At 40.0% G+C, this 19,489-nt stretch overlaps 1 protein-coding gene across 1 annotated transcript; it reads right to left on the reverse strand.

Annotated features, from left to right (window-relative positions):
- Nucleotides 1–686: 686 nt before the first annotated feature.
- LOC141014586 (protein NLRC3-like) lies at nucleotides 687–17,321 on the reverse strand. The gene is made up of 9 exons (XM_073488440.1): nucleotides 17,083–17,321; nucleotides 15,498–15,577; nucleotides 13,525–15,385; nucleotides 11,948–12,121; nucleotides 10,427–10,600; nucleotides 4,036–4,209; nucleotides 3,194–3,367; nucleotides 2,348–2,521; nucleotides 687–1,313 (listed from the first exon to the last, which is right to left on the reverse strand). Exons 1-9 carry the CDS (start codon nucleotides 17,253–17,255, stop codon nucleotides 1,301–1,303), a joined length of 2,997 nt encoding a protein of 998 aa, XP_073344541.1. The 5' UTR covers nucleotides 17,256–17,321; the 3' UTR covers nucleotides 687–1,300.
- Nucleotides 17,322–19,489: the final 2,168 nt, after the last annotated feature.

Below are 19,489 nucleotides of genomic sequence, written 5' to 3' on the forward strand. Positions count from 1 at the left end.
CATTTGTGATATAAAATGGCCCCATACAGCTCGTCTGTCCTGATCCAAGTCTCCAGATTCCTGCTCTTTCCTGCTGATTTCTTCTTCTGGAAAATGACAATATTTCGCAAAATATTCCTGAAAACAAAAATCTTCCCTTAAAAACTTTATAATGTAAAATAAATATAATCAGGTTTCTACGTTTACACACTTTTTTCATGCTCCTATGTTTTATTGTTGATGGTCCCAGTGGGACTGAAACTGTAACTGTGCATCACAACCTTGTTCTGTGTTGTTGGACACATTTGAAGTGTGTTTCTGCTGTGAGGAAATCAAGTTTTTTAAATGCTCACTTTGTCTACATGGAAACAATGTTTTTCAATTCAATTCAAAGCAGAGCTGAGACAGAATTTACAGCATTAATAAAAGACATTACCACCAAAATATGTGACTCTGGTGTTTAATATTTGTGCATTGTTTGTTTGTTTTACAACATTTCCATCATATGAGAAGACTGTTACAAAACTATAAAAATACTAAATAACATCAGTGAAATCAACATGTTCTTCCTTTCATGGTCATCAGTTACAGCAACAAAACAATGCCATCATTTATTACATCATATATTACATCATAAACTCATCTGTTAAAATGTTGATTTTAGATTAAAATGAATGTCAGTTAACATCTTCAACATGACTGATGTCTTATTCAGTGGCAGTACACACAGAGTACTGCATTAATCTCCACTGTTATTCAGGAATATGTGGAGATTAACTGCACCAAGGAAATATCCAATTAAAAGTGTCAATGTACGATTATGTGGTGATAAACACGCCTCGATAGATTAATGTGTTGAGGCTCTTTGTGTTGAGAAGATGTGAGTGAATAAAAGAATAAAGATCCAGGTTCCAGGTGGAGGAGGTGTCTGAGTGTGGAGCAGAAGGAGTGGAGGAGCGTCAGTGTGTCTGCAGAGACTGTGTAGAAGGACAGAGCAGCAGCAGAGCAGTCCAGATACACTGATGATACTCTGTCACATCCAGAGGAACACAGGGACGATGCTGGACTGGACATTGTGTGTGACAGTGGAGCTGATCTCAGAGCAGTTCACACTGCAGCACTGACAGTCATCTCCACTTGTTGTGATTGGTCCGTCAGTCACTGCTGGATGAAGCTCTCCTCTCCACTCCACCTCCCAGTAACACGGCCCAGTCAGAGCCTCTCCACCCACCAGCTGATGGTGCTGCTTCAACCTCTCTGGATCATCAGGACACAGCTGATCCTCTCAACACCTCCACCTTCCTCATCACTCTGACAGAGATCACGGCCTCCATCTGATGAGAGAAGCAGAGAGACAGTAAAGTGATAAATGAGTGTTTACAGAGACTCCCTCCATCAGCTGTCAGTCAGTGATATAAAGACCAGCAGGACTTCAGTCCTGTTCAGACCACAAGTGGAGCGGCTGTGTAGCGTAGCCAGCTTCCTTTCAGCTCTCATGTTAACGTGTTGGAGTGAAGCTCACAGACCTGCAGACACTTTGGACATCAAGTCTGTTTACTCTGCAGCTTTCACTGAAGGACACAGTGGAAATAAACTGCTGACAGTCCCTGAACGCATCATTACTGCAGGAACAGAGAGATACTCACAGCTCACTTTAATGATGATTTACTGCTGTTAAAAACCAGAGTCTCACTCACATTTAAATATTTCATCTACTTTGGAAACATCACATGACAAATGTGTAAATATGGAGTCTGTTATAAAAATATCTGGACAAATCAAATGACACATGGGCAGATATAAATATAACGTTAAAGGTCCTACACTGAACAGTAAAACATCAGCTGTGGTTTGTGGACTTCAGCAGAGGTTCTGGTCCGTATACAGACCACATGGTTACTAAATGTAATGATGGTTCTCTGAAATAAGAGCCAGTGATTTGCAGGCTTCAGTCAGACTGATCTGAGAGCTGTGACAAAGATGAACTGATCAGTTGTTCAGTGTTGAAATGAGAGAACAAACACTTTGAGATCAGATTTGATGCTCCGACAGTTTGATGAATGAGGACACTGTCTCTATACATCCTGTGATGCTGTCAGCTGTGATCCAGCTTTATTTCCTGTAGACATGAACACAACAACAACAGTCGTCTTCACATCAACTCAAACACACGATCACAACAAGCTTCTGGCTCGTCTGATTGGCTGACTGCTCTCTCTCTGTCTTTCTGTCCAATCATGAAGCCTGTCACCGTTCTCCTCTCACAGCTTCACTGAGGAAAGCAGGAAATACTGGATCTTTACTTTGATACTGTGTTTAGTACAATACTGCTGAAACCAGCATGGACTGACTCCAACCCTCTACTGACCTCAGAGTCTCCAGTCTACAGTCTGGACTCTTCTTCAGATCAGACAGCAGCTTCATGCCTGAATACTGCAGGTTGTTTGCACTCAGGTCCAGTTCTCTCAGATGGGAGGGGTTGGACTTCAGAGCTGAGGCCAGAGAAGCACAGCTGATCTCTGACAAACTGCAGCTCATCAATCTGAATAAAGAATAAATGATGGAGATAAAAATCAATTTATAATCCAATCAGATGTGTTCAGGTGTTAAATGTGTAGCTCAACATTACTGTGTCCTCATCAATGAGCTTTTCTCTAAAATGAGTAGAGTAACTTTGTCATTGTGTTATTGTGGATCATCATCAGCCTTCTACAGACATCATCCACATGTCAGCACAACATTCATACAGCTGTTCATGTCAACACAGATTAATAACATGCTGCTGATCTCAGTCAGGTCTGTTATTAGAGGAGAAAAACTGAATTTTCTTTTAAACATCTTCTTTTAAAAATATGCTTTGATCTGTGTGTGTTCTGTAGGATCAATATCAATGATCAGACATTATTAGTGAAAACACATTGACATCAACAGAAATCAAAATATTTCTACTTCAGCTTCTCAACTTCATCAATTTAAATGTTAGTTCAGTTCTTCTGTTAACAGATTAAATTATAAACATTAATTAACTTTAACAACTAACTGAACATTTTCTACAGTTGCTTAAAGAAACAGAAGTCTTTTGTGACTGAAGAAGAAATTTAGTTCAAGAAAATTGAAAATATGAACCAAAGGAAATCTATAACTTTATCAATGTAAGTTATGTTTGAATGTAAACTCAAATATTAGTTAGCAGTAACAGAGTCAGTGAACTGACCTCAGACTCTCCAGTCTACAGTTTGGACTCTGTAGAAAATCACACAGCAGCTTCACTCCTGAATCCTGCAGCTTGTTGTTACTCAGGTTCAGCAGTCTCAGATGGGAGGGGTTGGACTTCAGAGCTGAGGCCAGAGAAGCACAGCTGATCTCTGACAAACTGCAGCCAAACAATCTGAATAAAGAATAAATGATGCAGATAAAAATCAATTTATAATCCAATCAGATGTGTTCAGGTTTTAAATGTGTAGCTCAACATTACTGTGTCCTCATCAATGAGCTTTTCTCTAAAATGAGTAGAGTAACTTTGTCATTGTGTTATTGTGGATCATCATCAGTCTTCTACAGACATCATCCACATGTCAGCACAACATTCATACAGCTGTTCATGTCAACACAGATTAATAACATGCTGCTGATCTCAGTCAGGTCTGTTATTAGAGGAGAAAAACTGAATTTTCTTTTAAACATCTTTTGAAAATATGCTTTGATCTGTGTGTGTTCTGTAGGATCAATATCAATGATCAGACATTATTTGTGAAAACACATTGACATCAACAGAAATCAAAATATTTCTACTTCAGCTTCTCAACTTTATCAATTTAAATCAAATGTTAGTTCAGATCTTCTGTTAACAGATTAAATTATAAACATTAATTAACTTTAACAACTAACTGAACATTTTCTACAGTTTCTTGAAGAAACAGAAGTCTTTTGTGACTGAAGAAGAAATTTAGTTCAAGAAAATTGAAAATATGAACCAAAGGAAATCTATAACTTTATCAATGTAAGTTATGTATGAATGTAAACTCAAATATTAGTTAGCAGAGTCAGTGAACTGACTTCAGACTCTCCAGTCTACAGTTTGGACTCTGTAGAAAATCACACAGCAGCTTCACTCCTGAATCCTGCAGCTTGTTGTAGCTCAGCTGCAGCTGTCTCAGATGGGAGGGGTTGGACTTCAGAGCTGAGGCCAGAGAAGCACAGCTGATCTCTGACAAACTGCAGCGCTTCAATCTGGACAAAGAATAAATGATGTAAGTTTAGAAGACAATGTTCCTGCTTGAAATCATTCAGTGTTTAATAATCTGTTCAGAGCTGAAGAAGGTTCAGAATGTAGAAGTTTAGAAAATGGAAACTCCAAACACCTGAACCCAACAGGATGCAGGTTCAACACTGTCAAATACACAAAGTGACAAAACAAGTATATGGTTACTCAAGGTGCCTAAATGTGTCCAGTTCATTACTGAGGAAGTCAGTGGTAGAGTTTATGATTTGAACTCTTGGATATTAAAAAAGCTGGTGTGCAAATGTTTATTATGGTCCCAGTAATATTTGTTGTTAGCGTGCACTGAAGTAGCAGATCACATGATATTTTAATGCAGTTTTAATCAAAAAGGTTATATCCTGACACGTCAGAGTGAGTAAAAAGACTTCATGTAAGTCTTCACATCAAACAAGTCAAACTAAGTCCACAAAAGTGATCAAAAGTCAACATGTAACATTTCAAGCACATAAAATGTCTTTCACTTAAATTCTGCTCCTCGGCTCTTTTCTAATTAGACGTACACGTAGAGCATCTTTATAATAAAGATCATGAATTGATAACATGAAGCCTTTTATGTGATAAGCAGGACGCTGCTTCTTCTGTAACAGTGAAGTTAAAAGGACCATAGACTTGTGTGATTATATGTGGGGAGGGGTTTTCTTAAGCCTGTGGTCTGTGCCTGTGTGTGTTTGCTGCACATCTCTGAGGAACAAATACAGAAAAACACAATCACAAACAGCAGTGACACTATTTCTAGTAAATTACCAGTGTTTTGTCACATTCACTCACAGAATCCTGCCAAAATAGGACAGATGGTGAAAGGATATGGAGCCAGATCAAGGCCAAGAGGTTTGTTCATTTGGAAAAAATAAATGTTACATTTAAAATAACATTTGAACGTGAAAGTTCAAGTTTTGATCTTGAATCATAAAAAAAATCAAAAACATTTTCAAAATAAGAACAAGTGAAGGAAAAGGTTCATTTCAATTTAAATATGATTTGGATTTAATTCTGATATTCTTTTGAATACATTATTAATTTTCACTTCTATCACTTCATATTTGAGGTGTTATTTTTTCATCTGGCTCCATGAAAGGATCAGTAGAAATCATAAGCTGGCTATGGAGGACCACAGCACGGGGCGCTCGGTCTGGACAGCCCAGTTGGACACCTAAAACAAGCAGGTAGCACTTGGCAGCACGTCAGCCTCCTGCGTGTCCCACACAAGTGAGAGAGGAGACAATTATCAATAAAGGGGAAAGTTTCACACAAAGTTATGTGAATTTTGGAGGCAATGTTTTCTTTTTGGCAGCTGTTTCACCCATTTTCAGGGGCAAAGTGAGTGGAGCAGAGCATTAGTGACACAGGGACGAGTGGCAAACGTCAGGCAGGGTTGTTGGCACATGCTCAACTCTCCCTCTGAGTTGGGTTGCCAGGTACCACGACACATACCCCCACACAGACCCTGAGAAGAACTTTTTGATCTGTATCACTATGAAAATGGGAGATTAATAGAGATGTGACGATACACTCAGCTCATGAGATGAGACGATACACGATGTTGGGTTCATGAGAACGAGACAAGATTTTAACGCTTTTTTTTTTTTTTGTTACAAAAAGCAAAACAATGCAGGTCCATTTTGAAATGTTTTAACTAGGGCTGCTCGATTATGGCAAAAATCATAATCACGATTATTTTGATTGATATTGTAATCACGATTATTAAAGACGATTATTCATTGATTTGAGAACAAGCATTTATTGAACTTTTAACTCTGGTATTTCTTTTAACACGATAAGTTTGAACTGAAAAACAAGAAAAATGCACATAAATAATTAAAATATATTAATAAAATGAATTAAATAATATGTAAAAAATAAAAAACCATAGGTCCGTTGTGGTGGCAAAATATAATGCTGTTGACACTTCTCTTGCAACTTTTCCGCGACATTCGTCATAAAGGGCAGGCAGCGCAATTCTGCTGAAATGGTGACGTGATGGTAACACTTACTACCGCTTGTCCAATGTGTTAATCAGTTTATTGAACCCCGGCTCGCTAACGGTGTTGATAGGGCACATGTCTTTGGCATCATGTATGTGACGGCATCCGTTATTTCTTCATGCCTGCGGGAGCCGGGTGGATATGCGGTGGCATTGTAAAGTGTGTCCTTAATTGAGAGCGGTGTGGCGGTGGCAGGAGTCGAGGAGCTTTTCATTTGTTTTGTTCCTTCACTGCCTGGTCATGTATTACTCTGTGTGTGGACTTTAAATGGTTAAATAAATTGGTCGTGTTCCCTTGAGGTGCAGACATGGTTGCGTGACATATCTTGCACAATATCTTCGTTTGTTCCGAGTCAGATTCCTCGAAACCGAAGTGTTTTTCCAAACACCCACTGGCAACACGCACGGCGTGGCTGAAAGCGAAACTGTTCAGGCGGGGTCGGGGCGGAGCGGAGTGCACAGGTGGAGATGGAAGGGTTCGCTGCATTTACCACACAAGACACGGCGTGCGGCAGAATGATCGTTTTATTACGATTATCTTGTTTTCATGATCGAGGGAAGCCAAAATCGAAATCGAAATCAAAATTCAATTAATCGCCCAGCCCTAGTTTTAACTAGTAATCATCTTGTAATGAATGTGACTTCAGCTCTACTTTGTGACTGAGTATGAATTATCATATGCAGTAAAAGACACAAACAATATGTAAGAACTGTAAAAGGTTTCACCACAAACTCAACTGACTGGCTTCTCTCCTGTATGATTTCTCATGAGTCTCTTCAGACCTTATAACTGTGCATGAACTATGTGTGAGCTTCTAACTTCTAATTGAAGCTGTGTGACCTTCTAACTGAACTCCTCTCCACAAACTGAAAGTGAAAAATAAAAACAGTATAAATAACAAAAATGAATAACACTAAGTTTTTCTCAGTCTTCTTGTTTTAAGTGCAAACAATAATCAAAGTAGTTCTCTCTCAATACTTAAAGTGCAAACAGAGACTGACATGATTTCCCTCCAAGCATGATACAGAGCTGAGAGCTGGCTACAACTACACTGCCCAGCCTAAGATATGGTCACGTTCTTGTTCAAGAATATGAGCATGTCTACGTTTTCTGGCAGCAGTTGAGACCGTTGGACACTATGTCTCCTGCAGTTGAAAAGACACGCTCACTTGGAGCGGAGGTAGCAGGGATGGAAAGGTATGCTATCTGTGTAGAGGTTCAGGACCACTGGGATGGTGAACTTTGATTCCAATGTGTGGAGGAGTCGCCAATTTTCCACCATGAGAAATGGCCTTATGTCAGCTGCAATGAAAACACTGATGTCTTTCGTTATTGCTGTGGCTCGAGCACTTGACTGTGGAAGTTGAGATGTAAAAGCATTTGTCAGTGTTGTCCGGCCTTTCAGTGTTTTCTTCACAGGCACGGTTGATTTCAGTAGAGAGCTGTGGTGGTTCTGTAGGTGTCTTTGCATAGTGCTCGTGTTAGCCGCAGTGTATGGCACTATTTTCTTACAGTTCTTACATATTGTTCGTGTCTTGTTTGTCAGTCTGTCGCAGTTTATTGTTTCCATCAGGCACCAAAATGCTGCCACACAATCGATTTAAAAGTGGCGGGGGCATCTTGTATGTTAATTTCGAGTTTGACGTTAGACATGTTTTAATTAGAGATGCACAGATCGATCGGCAACCGATCGCAATCGGCCGATAATGCCCCTATTGGTTTTGATCGGAGTTCTCAAAATAGATCAAGCAGGCCGATCAGATGACGTTTCAATATAGAGACAGTGCATTGGATGTGTCCAAATTCAGGGTCTGCAGCCTTCGAAGGGCGCATTTGAAGGCCAATTACGTTACAACGCTGCGCGAAGGCTGTCCAAATTCGAAGGCTCCTTCAAATGCGGTCCTCATTTCCCCTTTTTGGAGGACGCACCACTACTATCCTTCGCGGCCTCCCATATCCCAAGATCCTTTGCGCGCCGCTCAGTCCCGAAACAGAAGAGGGAAAGAAAGAGAAAATGGGGACATATAGTGGCGCAGACATGACATTCAAGTGTGAGTCTTGGGTTTATACTCGGTTTTTACTCATTTGAACATCCAACGCCAGATATGTTAAATTTCAAGGGACTATAAAACCTCCAAATTTTAACTTTCAGTTAAGTTAATTTTTTGACAGGAAAGCTACAGTATAAGCTCCAAGTTGTATGACCAAGAGAGTGTCTCTAGAGATAATGTTGCAGTTGCACATATGTCAGTGTACATAGTTCTTATTCTCATTTGTATGACATATTTATTTTATTTTTCCACAAAAAAGCTTGTAGCTAAACTCCAAATTGTGTCTCTAAGAAAGAGCCTCTAGAGAGAGTGAAATGTTTATTGTTGGTGCACATGTTGTGTGTTGTGCACACAATCCATTTTTTATTTTAAGATTTAATTCCTTTTTCCACAGGAAAACTAAAGTTTATAGTTTACAACTTGTATCGACTCTAAGAGAGTGAAATGTTTACTGTTGTCTGTGTTGGTGCACTGCACATGTTGTGTGTTGTTGTTGTACACATAATTATTGCCACAAGAAAGCTTAAGCTAGTAAGCTACAGTTACTCTATGTAAGCTGAGTCCAAGTTGTCTCTAAGAGAGTCTCTAGAGTGTGAAATATTGCACATTGCCTCAGCCTGCAATAAACGGTGGTCAATTCATGATACTTTCTCATCTCCTAATTTTTATACTTAATACAATGTCAATGTTGTGTAAGAAGAATCATTAATTAAATATATGAAAGTTACACAAGACAACAATACAGAAGAATTTATGGATTTGACGCTGTGATCGGTGATCGGCAATATCGGGATCGGCAGATACTGCTTTCGGTGATCGTCCCCAAAAATCCTGATCGGTACATCTCTAGTTTTAATATCTCGAGATCTCGTGCCACAAGATCTCGTCACACCCCGAGATATTAACAGGAGAAATGACCAAACGGGAGCACAGCAGGTGAAAGGCTTAAAAATAGGGAAAGACTCCCGTCTCACTTCCTGGTAGACAGGACGTAGACACCTGAACACAACAAGATGGAAGTTAAAATACAACTATTAGTTATGTAAAGATATAGTGGAGTCATGGTGTCCTGAACACAGAATGATGTCACACTCTCAGTGTGTGTGTTGTGATCTGAGCTGTGTGCATGTTAGTGCATGTGAGTGCCTCCCTGTCGCCTCATTTTGGATCCCACTGCTTATCTTGCTAAGATTGGCCCTAGTCTGCCTCTGATTATCTTACCCTGATATTCTTACCCTAACCCAAACCAGTCTCACTCCTCATGTCTGAACCAACAAAGGCAACAGCAGTAGGATCCATAATAACGCCTCTCTGTCGTCCCTGGTACTTTCTTAACATGGTGGCAGGGACACAAACTTTATCATATTACAGCTAAACAGTGAAAATATATTTCTGAGAGAACGAGGAACTTGATTCATATTTGGTCAACACTGCCTCAACACTGACAAACTGCAGCCCCTCAATCTGTATAAAGAATAAATGATGGAGATGAAAATTAATTTATAATCCAATCAGATGTGTTCAGGTTTTAAATGTGTAGCTCAACATTACTGTGTCCTCATCAATGAGCTTTTCTCTAAAATGAGTAACTTTGTCATTGTGTTATTGTGGATCATCATCAGCCTTCTACAGACATCATCCACATGTCAGCACAACATTCATACAGCTGTTCATGTCAACACAGATTAATAACATGCTGCTGATCTCAGTCAGGTCTGTTATTAGAGGAGAAAAAACTGAATTTTCTTTTAAACATCTTTTGAAAATATGCTTTGATCTGTGTGTGTTCTGTAGGATCAATATCAATGATCAGACATTATTTGTGAAAACACATTGACATCAAAAGAAATCTAAATATTTCTACTGCAGCTTCTCAACTTTATCAATTTAAATCAAATGTTAGTTCAGTTCTTCTATTAACAGATTAAATTATATACATTAATTAACTTTAACAACTAACTGAACATTTTCTAGTTTCTTGAAGAAACAGAAGTCTTTTGTGACTGAAGAAGAAATTTAGTTCAAGAAAATTGAAAATATGAACCAAAGGAAATCTATAACTTTATCAATGTAAGTTATGTATGAATGTAAACTCAAATATTAGTTAGCAGTAACAGAGTCAGTGAACTGACCTCAGAGTCTCCAGTCTACAGTTTGGACTCTGTAGAAAATCACACAGCAGCTTCACTCCTGAATCCTGCAGCTTGTTGAGGCCCAGGCTCATCAGTCTCAGATGGGAGGGGTTGGACTTCAGAGCTGAGGCCAGAGAAGCACAGCTGATCTCTGACAAACTGCAGCTCATCAATCTGAATAATGAATAAATGATGTAAGTTTAGGAGACAATGTTCCTGCTTGAAATCATTCAGTGTTTAATAATCTGTTCAGAGCTGAAGAAGGTTCAGAATGTAGAAGTTTAGAAAATGGAAACTCCAAACACCTGAACGCAACAGGATGCAGGTTCAACACTGTCAAATACACAAAGTGACAAAACAAGTATATGGTTACTCAAGGTGCCTAAATGTGTCCAGTTCATTACTGAGGAAGTCAGTGGTAGAGTTTTATTATAAAAACGTCTTAAACATGTATTAATTTATAATAAATCATACCTGTGCATGAACTATGTGTGAGCTTCTAACTTCTAATTGAAGCTGTGTGAACTTCTAACTGAACTCCTCTCCACAAATTGAAAGTTAAAAATAAAAACAGTATAAATAACAAAAAAAGAATAACACTAAGTTTTTCTTAGTCGTCTTGTTTTAAGTGCAAACAATAATCAAAGTAGTTCTCTCTCAATACTTAAAGTGCAAACAGAGACTGACATGATTTCCCTCCAAGCATGATACAGAGCTGAGAGCTGGCTACAACTACACTGCCCAGCCTAAGATATGGTCACGTTCTTGTTCAAGAATATGAGCATGTCTACGTTTTCTGGCAGCAGTTGAGACCTTTGGGCACTAACTATGTCTCCTGCAGTTGAAAAGACACGCTCACTTGGAGCGGAGGTAGCAGGGATGGAAAGGTATGCTATCTGTGTAGAGGTTCAGGACCACTGGGATGGTGTACTTTGATTCCCATGTGTGGAGGAGTCGCCAGTTTTCCACCATGAGAAATGGCCTCACACACAGACACACACACCTACACAAACTTTGTCATTGTGTTATTGTGGATCATCATCAGCCTTCTACAGACATCATCCACATGTCAGCACAACATTCATACAGCTGTTCATGTCAACACAGATTAATAACATGCTGCTGATCTCAGTCAGGTCTGGAACTAGAGGATCATCATTAAATAAGACATGTAGGGCTGTAAAGCCTGTGTAATTAAAGGAGAGGTCCACATTCACTCAAGTCTGTATGAAATAAAAAAAACAGCCCTTAAAAGTAAAGTTTGTGATTTAGGTCATTTGTTAAAAGTTCAAAAGTGAGTTGTGTGAGTTAAAATATATTTTAAAACATTTACAAACATTTGATTTATTTTGATAGAGTCCTTCAGTGCAGCCTCCTCTGAACACCACAGGATGGAGCCATTTAGATACACAGAAAATGTCTCAAAGAAATCGCAAATCTTGAAAGTTAATTAACTAAACTGTTTAAGTCTCAGTGAAGGGTTTGAATTGAATATATGGAAAAACAAGACAATGAACTGACCTCAGAATCTCTAGAGCACAGTTTTGACTCTCCAGTCCAACAGACAGGAGCTTCACTCCTGAATCCTTCAGGCTGTTGAAACTCAGGTTCAGCTGTCTCAGATGGGAGGGGTTGGACTTCAGAGCTGAGGCCACAACTTCACAGTGAGTCTCTGCGAGTCCACAGTCAGAAAGTCTGTCATGACACAGATATTACAAAAATGTTATTATAAAAGAGGACACTTTATATTTACTTCATGCATTTGATGTCAAAACAGTTTGAAACATTCTGTTCTGATTGACATTTGCTATTTACATCAGTGGGTCAGCAAACCTTCATCTGATCTGTGTTTGACATGAAACAGTTATTCTCATCACTCTCTAAAACCTGCAGACTTTAAATCTTTGTTTTATTTTAATCTTGCAGATGAAGGAAGAGAAAATGTAGTTACATTTGGGTTTCCATGATGTCCACAGTCTGTCAGTGTGATCTGATCCTGTGTCTTTTGCCAAAAAGTTAGATTAGTTTATGCCCAACACAGTGTTAGCATGAGGGTGAGTGCCAAAATTAACATCATCACACATCTTGTGTTGAGCATGTGGGCTCCACAAATCATGTTGCTGAATGATCGTGCACCTCCCGAATTCAACATGGATGAGCTTGAAGTTTTGAAAAACCATCTTAGAAATCTACATTTACATGATTAATATTTTGCCAGCTAATACAGATGTGATTCAGAACAGTTGACTTCTATAAAGACTTGTATGATTTACACTTTTATGGTGTTGCCATTGGTGATTTTGATTTATACACCTTCTGTCTTTTCAGATGCTATTGTACATTGCAGTCCTGAACATTCACACTTCTTTATTCTTCACGTTTCATCTAGTTGTTGGTTCAGTTTTGGTGTTTTCCTTTCCAGCTGTATGTCACTTCTGTGTAACTACACTGAGAGCAATGATGAACTGGAGTCAAATTCCTTGTATGTCAACACATATTTGGCCAAATAAAGCTGATTCTGATTCTACAGAACAAAAATACATAAAGATTAAAACTAAATAAGAGTCAATTCAGAAAAAGATCTCATGTCATGTATAAAAGGTAAAGTAGATCCTTTAATTTGAGCTGGAACTTTTTGGTCCATTTGCTCACTGTGAAATGTCTCTAAACCGACATAATGAGAACAATAACTGCATGAAGGAAATTCTCAAGGACTTTAGAAACATCACATGAAAAATGATACAGATCTTATTTTAAACTCTTCAGTATAGTGGTTAAAAAACCTCTTTCATTAGTTTCACCAGGGTTTCTTCTGTCACCCAAAGAAAGATTCATAGAAGAAAAACTGTCACATTTAATGATCATTAGAAATAAATGGAATAACTGAGTTCAACAACCTGACAGCTACAAACAAATCCAACTGAAACATCTACATTGTTGCACTCATGGTAAGTGAAACACTTTTTAAAAATAATCACAATTGTATTTAAAAATGTAAGCGCTATTTCAAAATATATTATTTTATAGTTTGTATATCTGAAGAATTAAACTGCTAATCTACACTGATTTATGATGTTGATAATCACATCTGGACTCACAGAGCCGTCCTGCAGTTCCTCACAGCTGGAATCAGTCTCAGTCGTCCCTCCTTTGATGTGTTGTACTTCTGCAGGTCCAACTCATCCAGAACCTCCTCTGACATCTGCAGCATGTAGGCCAGAGCTGAGCAGTGGATCACAGACAGTTTCTTCTCTGATCTGTTCTCTGACTTCAGGAACTCTTGGATCTCCTGATGAACTGAGTGGTCGTTCATCTCCATCAGACAGTGGAAGATGTTGATGCTTCTGTCAGGAGAGACATCATCTCTGTTCATCTCCTTCAGGTTGTTGATGGCTCTCTGGATGATTTCTGGACTGTTGTCTGTCCGACCCAGCAGACCTCCTAAGAGTCTCTGGTTGGACTTCAGAGAGAGGCCATGAAGGAAGCGAACAAACAAGTCCATGTGGCCATTTTTACTTTCAAGGGATTTCTCCATGGCGCTCCTCAGGAAGTCATCCAGGGATGAGTAACGGGCTTCATCGCCTCTACCAAAAAACTTAGAAATCTTTTCAAAAACAGACTTAGGTTTTGAGTCTTTTAGAAAAGCCTCCAGTACCTTTGTGTTCCTGTTGGTGTAACAGTGGAACATGTAGACTGCAGCCAGAAACTCCTGAACGCTCAGATGAACAAAGCAGTAGACTGTTTTCTGGAAGATCACACTCTCTCTTCTGAAGATCTCTGTACAAACTCCTGAGTACACCGAGGCCTCTGTGACATTAAGACCACACCGCTCCAGGTCTTCTTGGTAGAACATGATGTTTCCTGTCTCCAGATGTTCAAACGCCAGCCTCCCCAGCTTCAGAAGAACTTCCCTGTCAGCCTCCGTCAGCTCCTGTGGACTCGTCTCACGTCCCTCATCGTACTTCTGCTTCTTCCTCTTTGTCTGAACCAGCAGGAAGTGTGAGTACATGTCAGTCAGGGTCTTGGGCAGCTCTCCTCTCTGGCCTGTAGTCAACATGTGCTCCAGAACTGTAGCAGTGATCCAGCAGAAGACTGGGATCAGACACATGATGTGGAGGCTCCTGGAGGTCTTGATGTGTGAGATGATGCTGCTGGACAGATCTTCATCACTGAACCTCCTCCTGAAGTACTCCTCCTTCTGGTCGTCAGTGAAGCCTCGTACTTCTGTTACCCTGTCGACACGTGAAGGAGGGATCCGATTGGCTGCTGCAGGTCGGGAAGTTATCCAGACGAGAGCCGAGGGAAGCAGCTTCCCCTCGATGAGGTTTGTCAGCAGCACGCTGACTGATGACTTCTGTGTGACATCAGACACGACCTCATGGTTCTTGAAATCCAGTGAAAGTCTGCTTTCATCCAGGCCGTCAAAGATGAACAGAAGTTTACAGACAGCGAGCTTCTCTGCTGTCACCTTCTGTAATGTTGGATGGAAAACATGGAGCAGCCTGAGAAGACTGTACTGCTCATCTCTGATCAGGTTCAGCTCCCTGAACGACAGCAGAACCAGCAGACTGACATCTTGGTTTTCGGAGCCCTCTGCCCAGCCCAGAGTGAACTTCTGCACTGAGAAGGTTTTTCCAACTCCAGCGACGCCGTTGGTCAGAACGACTCTGATGCGTCTCTGTTGGTCAGGTGAGGCTTTAAAGATGTCGCAGCACTTGATTGGAGTGTCATGGAGGGCCTCCATCTTGGAAGCTGTCTCTAGCTGTCTCACCTCATGTTGGGTATTAACCTCTTCACTCTGTCCCTCTGTGATGTAGAGCTCAGTGTAGATCCTGTTGAGGAGGGTTCCACTTCCTGTTTCATCACTTCCTGTTTCATCACTTCCTTCAGTCACACGTTCACATCTCCTCCTCAGACTGATCTTATGTTCATCTAAAGCCTCCTGCAGAACACTATCAGCTGAAAGAGAAGAAAATATTCTGGGATTAAATTGAGAGCAAGAATCTTGATTAACTCAAAAAGTTCCTTTTTTCAGACATGAAGACATCAGCAGACAGATGTACAGTCTTACTTTGTACAGTGTTGGTCTGACTGACTAACACTGGACAGCAGGACAGCTGCTCCTCCACAGAAACACTTCCCTCTGTCTTTCTGAAGAGATAAAGGAAAATCAACCTGATTAGAAACCATAGTTTTATTAATGTTTAGCTTTGACGAAATCAAACTAGGAGATACTCTCCTCTTGATAAGACAACAATCTCAGTCACAGCAGGTCGAGCCTCACAACGCAGTGATTGATGTGTTCAAACTGTAAATGCTTTTATTGATAAAGATGTTTAACCTCATTAGTCACAACAGATCTATGTTGAGGATGACAGAAGCTGAAACCTGTTTTCTGTAGGATGGCTTTGGGTTTTGTAAACAGTCACAGGTGACTGACTTTGGCTGCGTCTGATATTTACTGACCACCCTGCTGTTTAGTTCACTGACATAGTGGGCAGTGATTTTTAGGATGTCTCAAACCTTTGTAGAAAACCAATAACACGTGAACTTCATACTGTCTGAGGAAATATTAAAGCATGCATTCTTTGATTCCCAAATTTATTTTGTATAACAAGCGCTTCGCTTGTTAGCTCGATGCTAAGACATAATGGATAATTATATTAATTACTTAATGCAGCAGGAACAGCTTAATGTCGCTGTTTACTTGAAAAATAGTCTATTTACGCAGTATAGCAAGACACTGCTGAAATAAAACTGACTCACATGCAACGTACATTGCTATTGGAAATATGACTCATGATATATTGTCTCTAAAGTGACTCGATTTACAGCTTAGAACTGAATTTACATGTTTTGTTATTAGACAGAGAGTAAAGTATCAAAAGGTACCGTTGGGTACTGGTATCGGTTCAAATGTGAACAGTATCCTGCTCTCGTCAGACTTGCAGAAGCAAACAAATACATTTTCTCTGGCAGCATGACATCATTTTTCAGACTTTATCTTTGTGCTCGTCCTCATCCGGACGTTTCAGTGGTGATTCTCGGCTTTTCAACAGATCATTTGATCCTTTGACAGTAAAGATGTTGGGATACTTTTTGGCTCGTTGTCAAACTCAGGAATTTATTTCTTCCATCGCAAAAAGACATGAGTCATCATCAACTTTCAGGACTGACTGAATAACAAACACTATGAATGGACTTGAGCAACTCACTATCCAACATTAACACTACAGACAACCCATAATGCAACACTCTGTAGGAGCCACTGTCACACCAGTTCATTCAAGAACAATCTGATGCTGCTGATATGTAATTGTATAAAGTATAAAACACAAACCACTTTTTCTAATGTAATGTCCAGTAAAACAAATAATTCACTACAACCATTTAATGGTAATGATAAAACTATATAATATATATATTTATACACATCTCTTACTGTGTGTCTGAGGGTCCAGGTTCATTACTAAAGTTCACAGGAAAACCTTTGGACCAGTCACTCTTCATAGACAGACAGCTGGAGACTGGAGACTCTTCTCTCCGTCTGTGGTACTGACTTCTGGAAACACAAACATGTTTGTATTTATTTCATCTAAATACACAAATTGCTGATACTGACAGTTTGGTGATTAAAAACATGGCAGTCTTCTTACTGTGTGTCTGAGGGTCCAGGTTCAGTCCTGAAGACCAGAGGCGGTTCTTTGGACCGGTCACTCTTCATAGACAGACAGCTGGAGACTGGAGCCTCTGCTCCGTCCTCCTCTTCCTCCACACAATCACTCATCTTCTGCACTTCAGAAAGCACTGAGGTAAATATGTAGCACATGGAAGGAGAACAACATGAAGACAAGGAGGACAAACAGGTGAAACAAGATGCAGAGGAGGAGGGTGTAAAATGGAGATGGTGAAGCCTGCAGACTCATCACCCAATGTGATGCTAAACAAAAGTGACATTTACAAAGATCGGCCTTGTCTCTGTCTAATTAAAGGGACGTCCCTCAGTATGATGTCCTGCTCTGTCCACTCAAAGTCTCCACTTCCTGCCTGCAGACGTTATTTCTTTATTGTTGTCCTGTACCTGGATCACTGCTCAGGTTTTTAGTGAGGTCACTTTATGACAATAATTGTTTTGTCTACTTTAAATGTGTTGAATAGTCCTACAATAAATAACAGCTTTTAATACGTTTTTAAATACAAACAAGTTTTATAACAACTCATGTTAAATTGGAAATTATGTAAATAAAATGTAATAAAATGATTGTTCTGGCATCTTTCACTTGAAATTTCTACAGAAAACATTTTGTGTCTTTGCAACTGGGTTTCATCTCTTAAATGTCAGAGGTTAAATGTCTAACAGAATCTAGTTCTTAGTGTTAAGTTATAACAAAATATGTTAATACTGAAACAGCAATCTGGATCCTTCTGACCAACAGGACAGTCCAGGATCTACTGTGGTACAACACAATATCTTCAATGAGTGAACAGTGAAGTCCAAGTCCATGAAACAGACTTTAATCGAGGCTTTATTGGTGAAAACTTTTACTGTTAAACTATGTTGTCAGGTGAACCTGAAGTGGGAGACAAAATATTGACAATAAAATTCATAAAACAAAACTGCTGTCGTCTTCTGGACTTGAGTCAGTCTGAGAAATAAGCAACATAACACTGACTGAGCTCAGAGCACAAGAGTCACGAGAAAAGTCTGTAGAAGAGTCTGTAAACACACACACACACACACACACACACACACACACACACACACACCGTAAAAACATCCAGCTCCTGGTCAGTTTTCGTTAAATATGAGCTTGTTGTCTCTTGTTAAAGAGAATAAAACTCACCTCTGCCTCAGACGTCTTTTCTCTGTTGCCTCAAAATGGAGTCTGAACACCTTTCTTGTCCCCACATGAGAATCAAGACAAACCAGTTTGTTGAGGATGAAACAAACACACAGACAGACACACACAGACTCTCTCTCACACACACACACACACACACACACACACACACACACACACACACCGTATACAGTATAAAGAAACAGTCCAGCATCTTGTCAGTTTTCTTGAATCTGGGCTTGTTTTCTAACGTTCTCACAGATGAATCAGAGACTTTGACTGTAAAACAATAATGTAGAAATAAAACTCACCTCTGTCTCAGACGTCTTTTCCTCCTCCTGCTGCTGCTGTCGACTCAAAATGGAGTCTGAACACTTTCACTTTCTTGTCTCCTCCCTGTTCTCAGGTGTTGCTCCTCCTCTTGTCATTTACCTGAAGTCACATGTACTTTATCTGTTGAGGTGTCTCCATGATGACCTCCCTCTGCTTGAACAGCTCAGACTAACATAGATAAACCAAACACAGCAAACTGAGTTCAGATCAGTGTCAGACAAACTTCCCCTGGTCAGCTGAGTTCACCTCCCTTGAACAATGTTTGTGGTTGTGGATCAGCTGAAGAAGTGTTTGGTACCGTTCAGCTCTTCAACGTGAGCTTTGTCCTGGAGCAGCTTCTTCACAGACATGTTGCTGCTGCAGTCGTCTTTGTGACACCAGAACAACTTTGTCACTTTCCTGATCGACTCTTTCCATAAAAACACACATCATCACAAACTCATGTGGAAGATGGAAGCTACGTTTCAGGACATCTCTTCACGTTTCACTCAGATAACTGAACTAAATAAACTCAAAAATATGCGGAGAAGAGAAACATTCACATACATGTTTTATCTATTTTAAATAAAGAGAGAAATCCAACCGTCCAGCTTCTGGGTTCAAGTTTCTCTCTTCTCCAGAACTGAGGCGACCGCCGGTGGCGCCAGAGCCTGACGCAGGCTACAGCTAGCTAGCTAGCTAGCAGCACCCGCAGCCGCTGACGGCTTTTTCTACATGTTGAACTAAAAACAGACGCTTTGTCGCTAAACGTCCATCAGCTGGTGAGCACTGCATCACTTCACATCACCTGGTTCTGGTTCTGGTGCTTCCTCAGCCTCTTCCTTCTCCTTTTCTCGGCGCCTGACGCTTTGATCCTTCGACGCATCTTCGCCGTCCAACTCGGACAGAC

This window comes from Pagrus major, chromosome 19, assembly GCF_040436345.1.
Source record: "Pagrus major chromosome 19, Pma_NU_1.0".
NCBI lineage: Eukaryota > Metazoa > Chordata > Actinopteri > Spariformes > Sparidae > Pagrus > Pagrus major.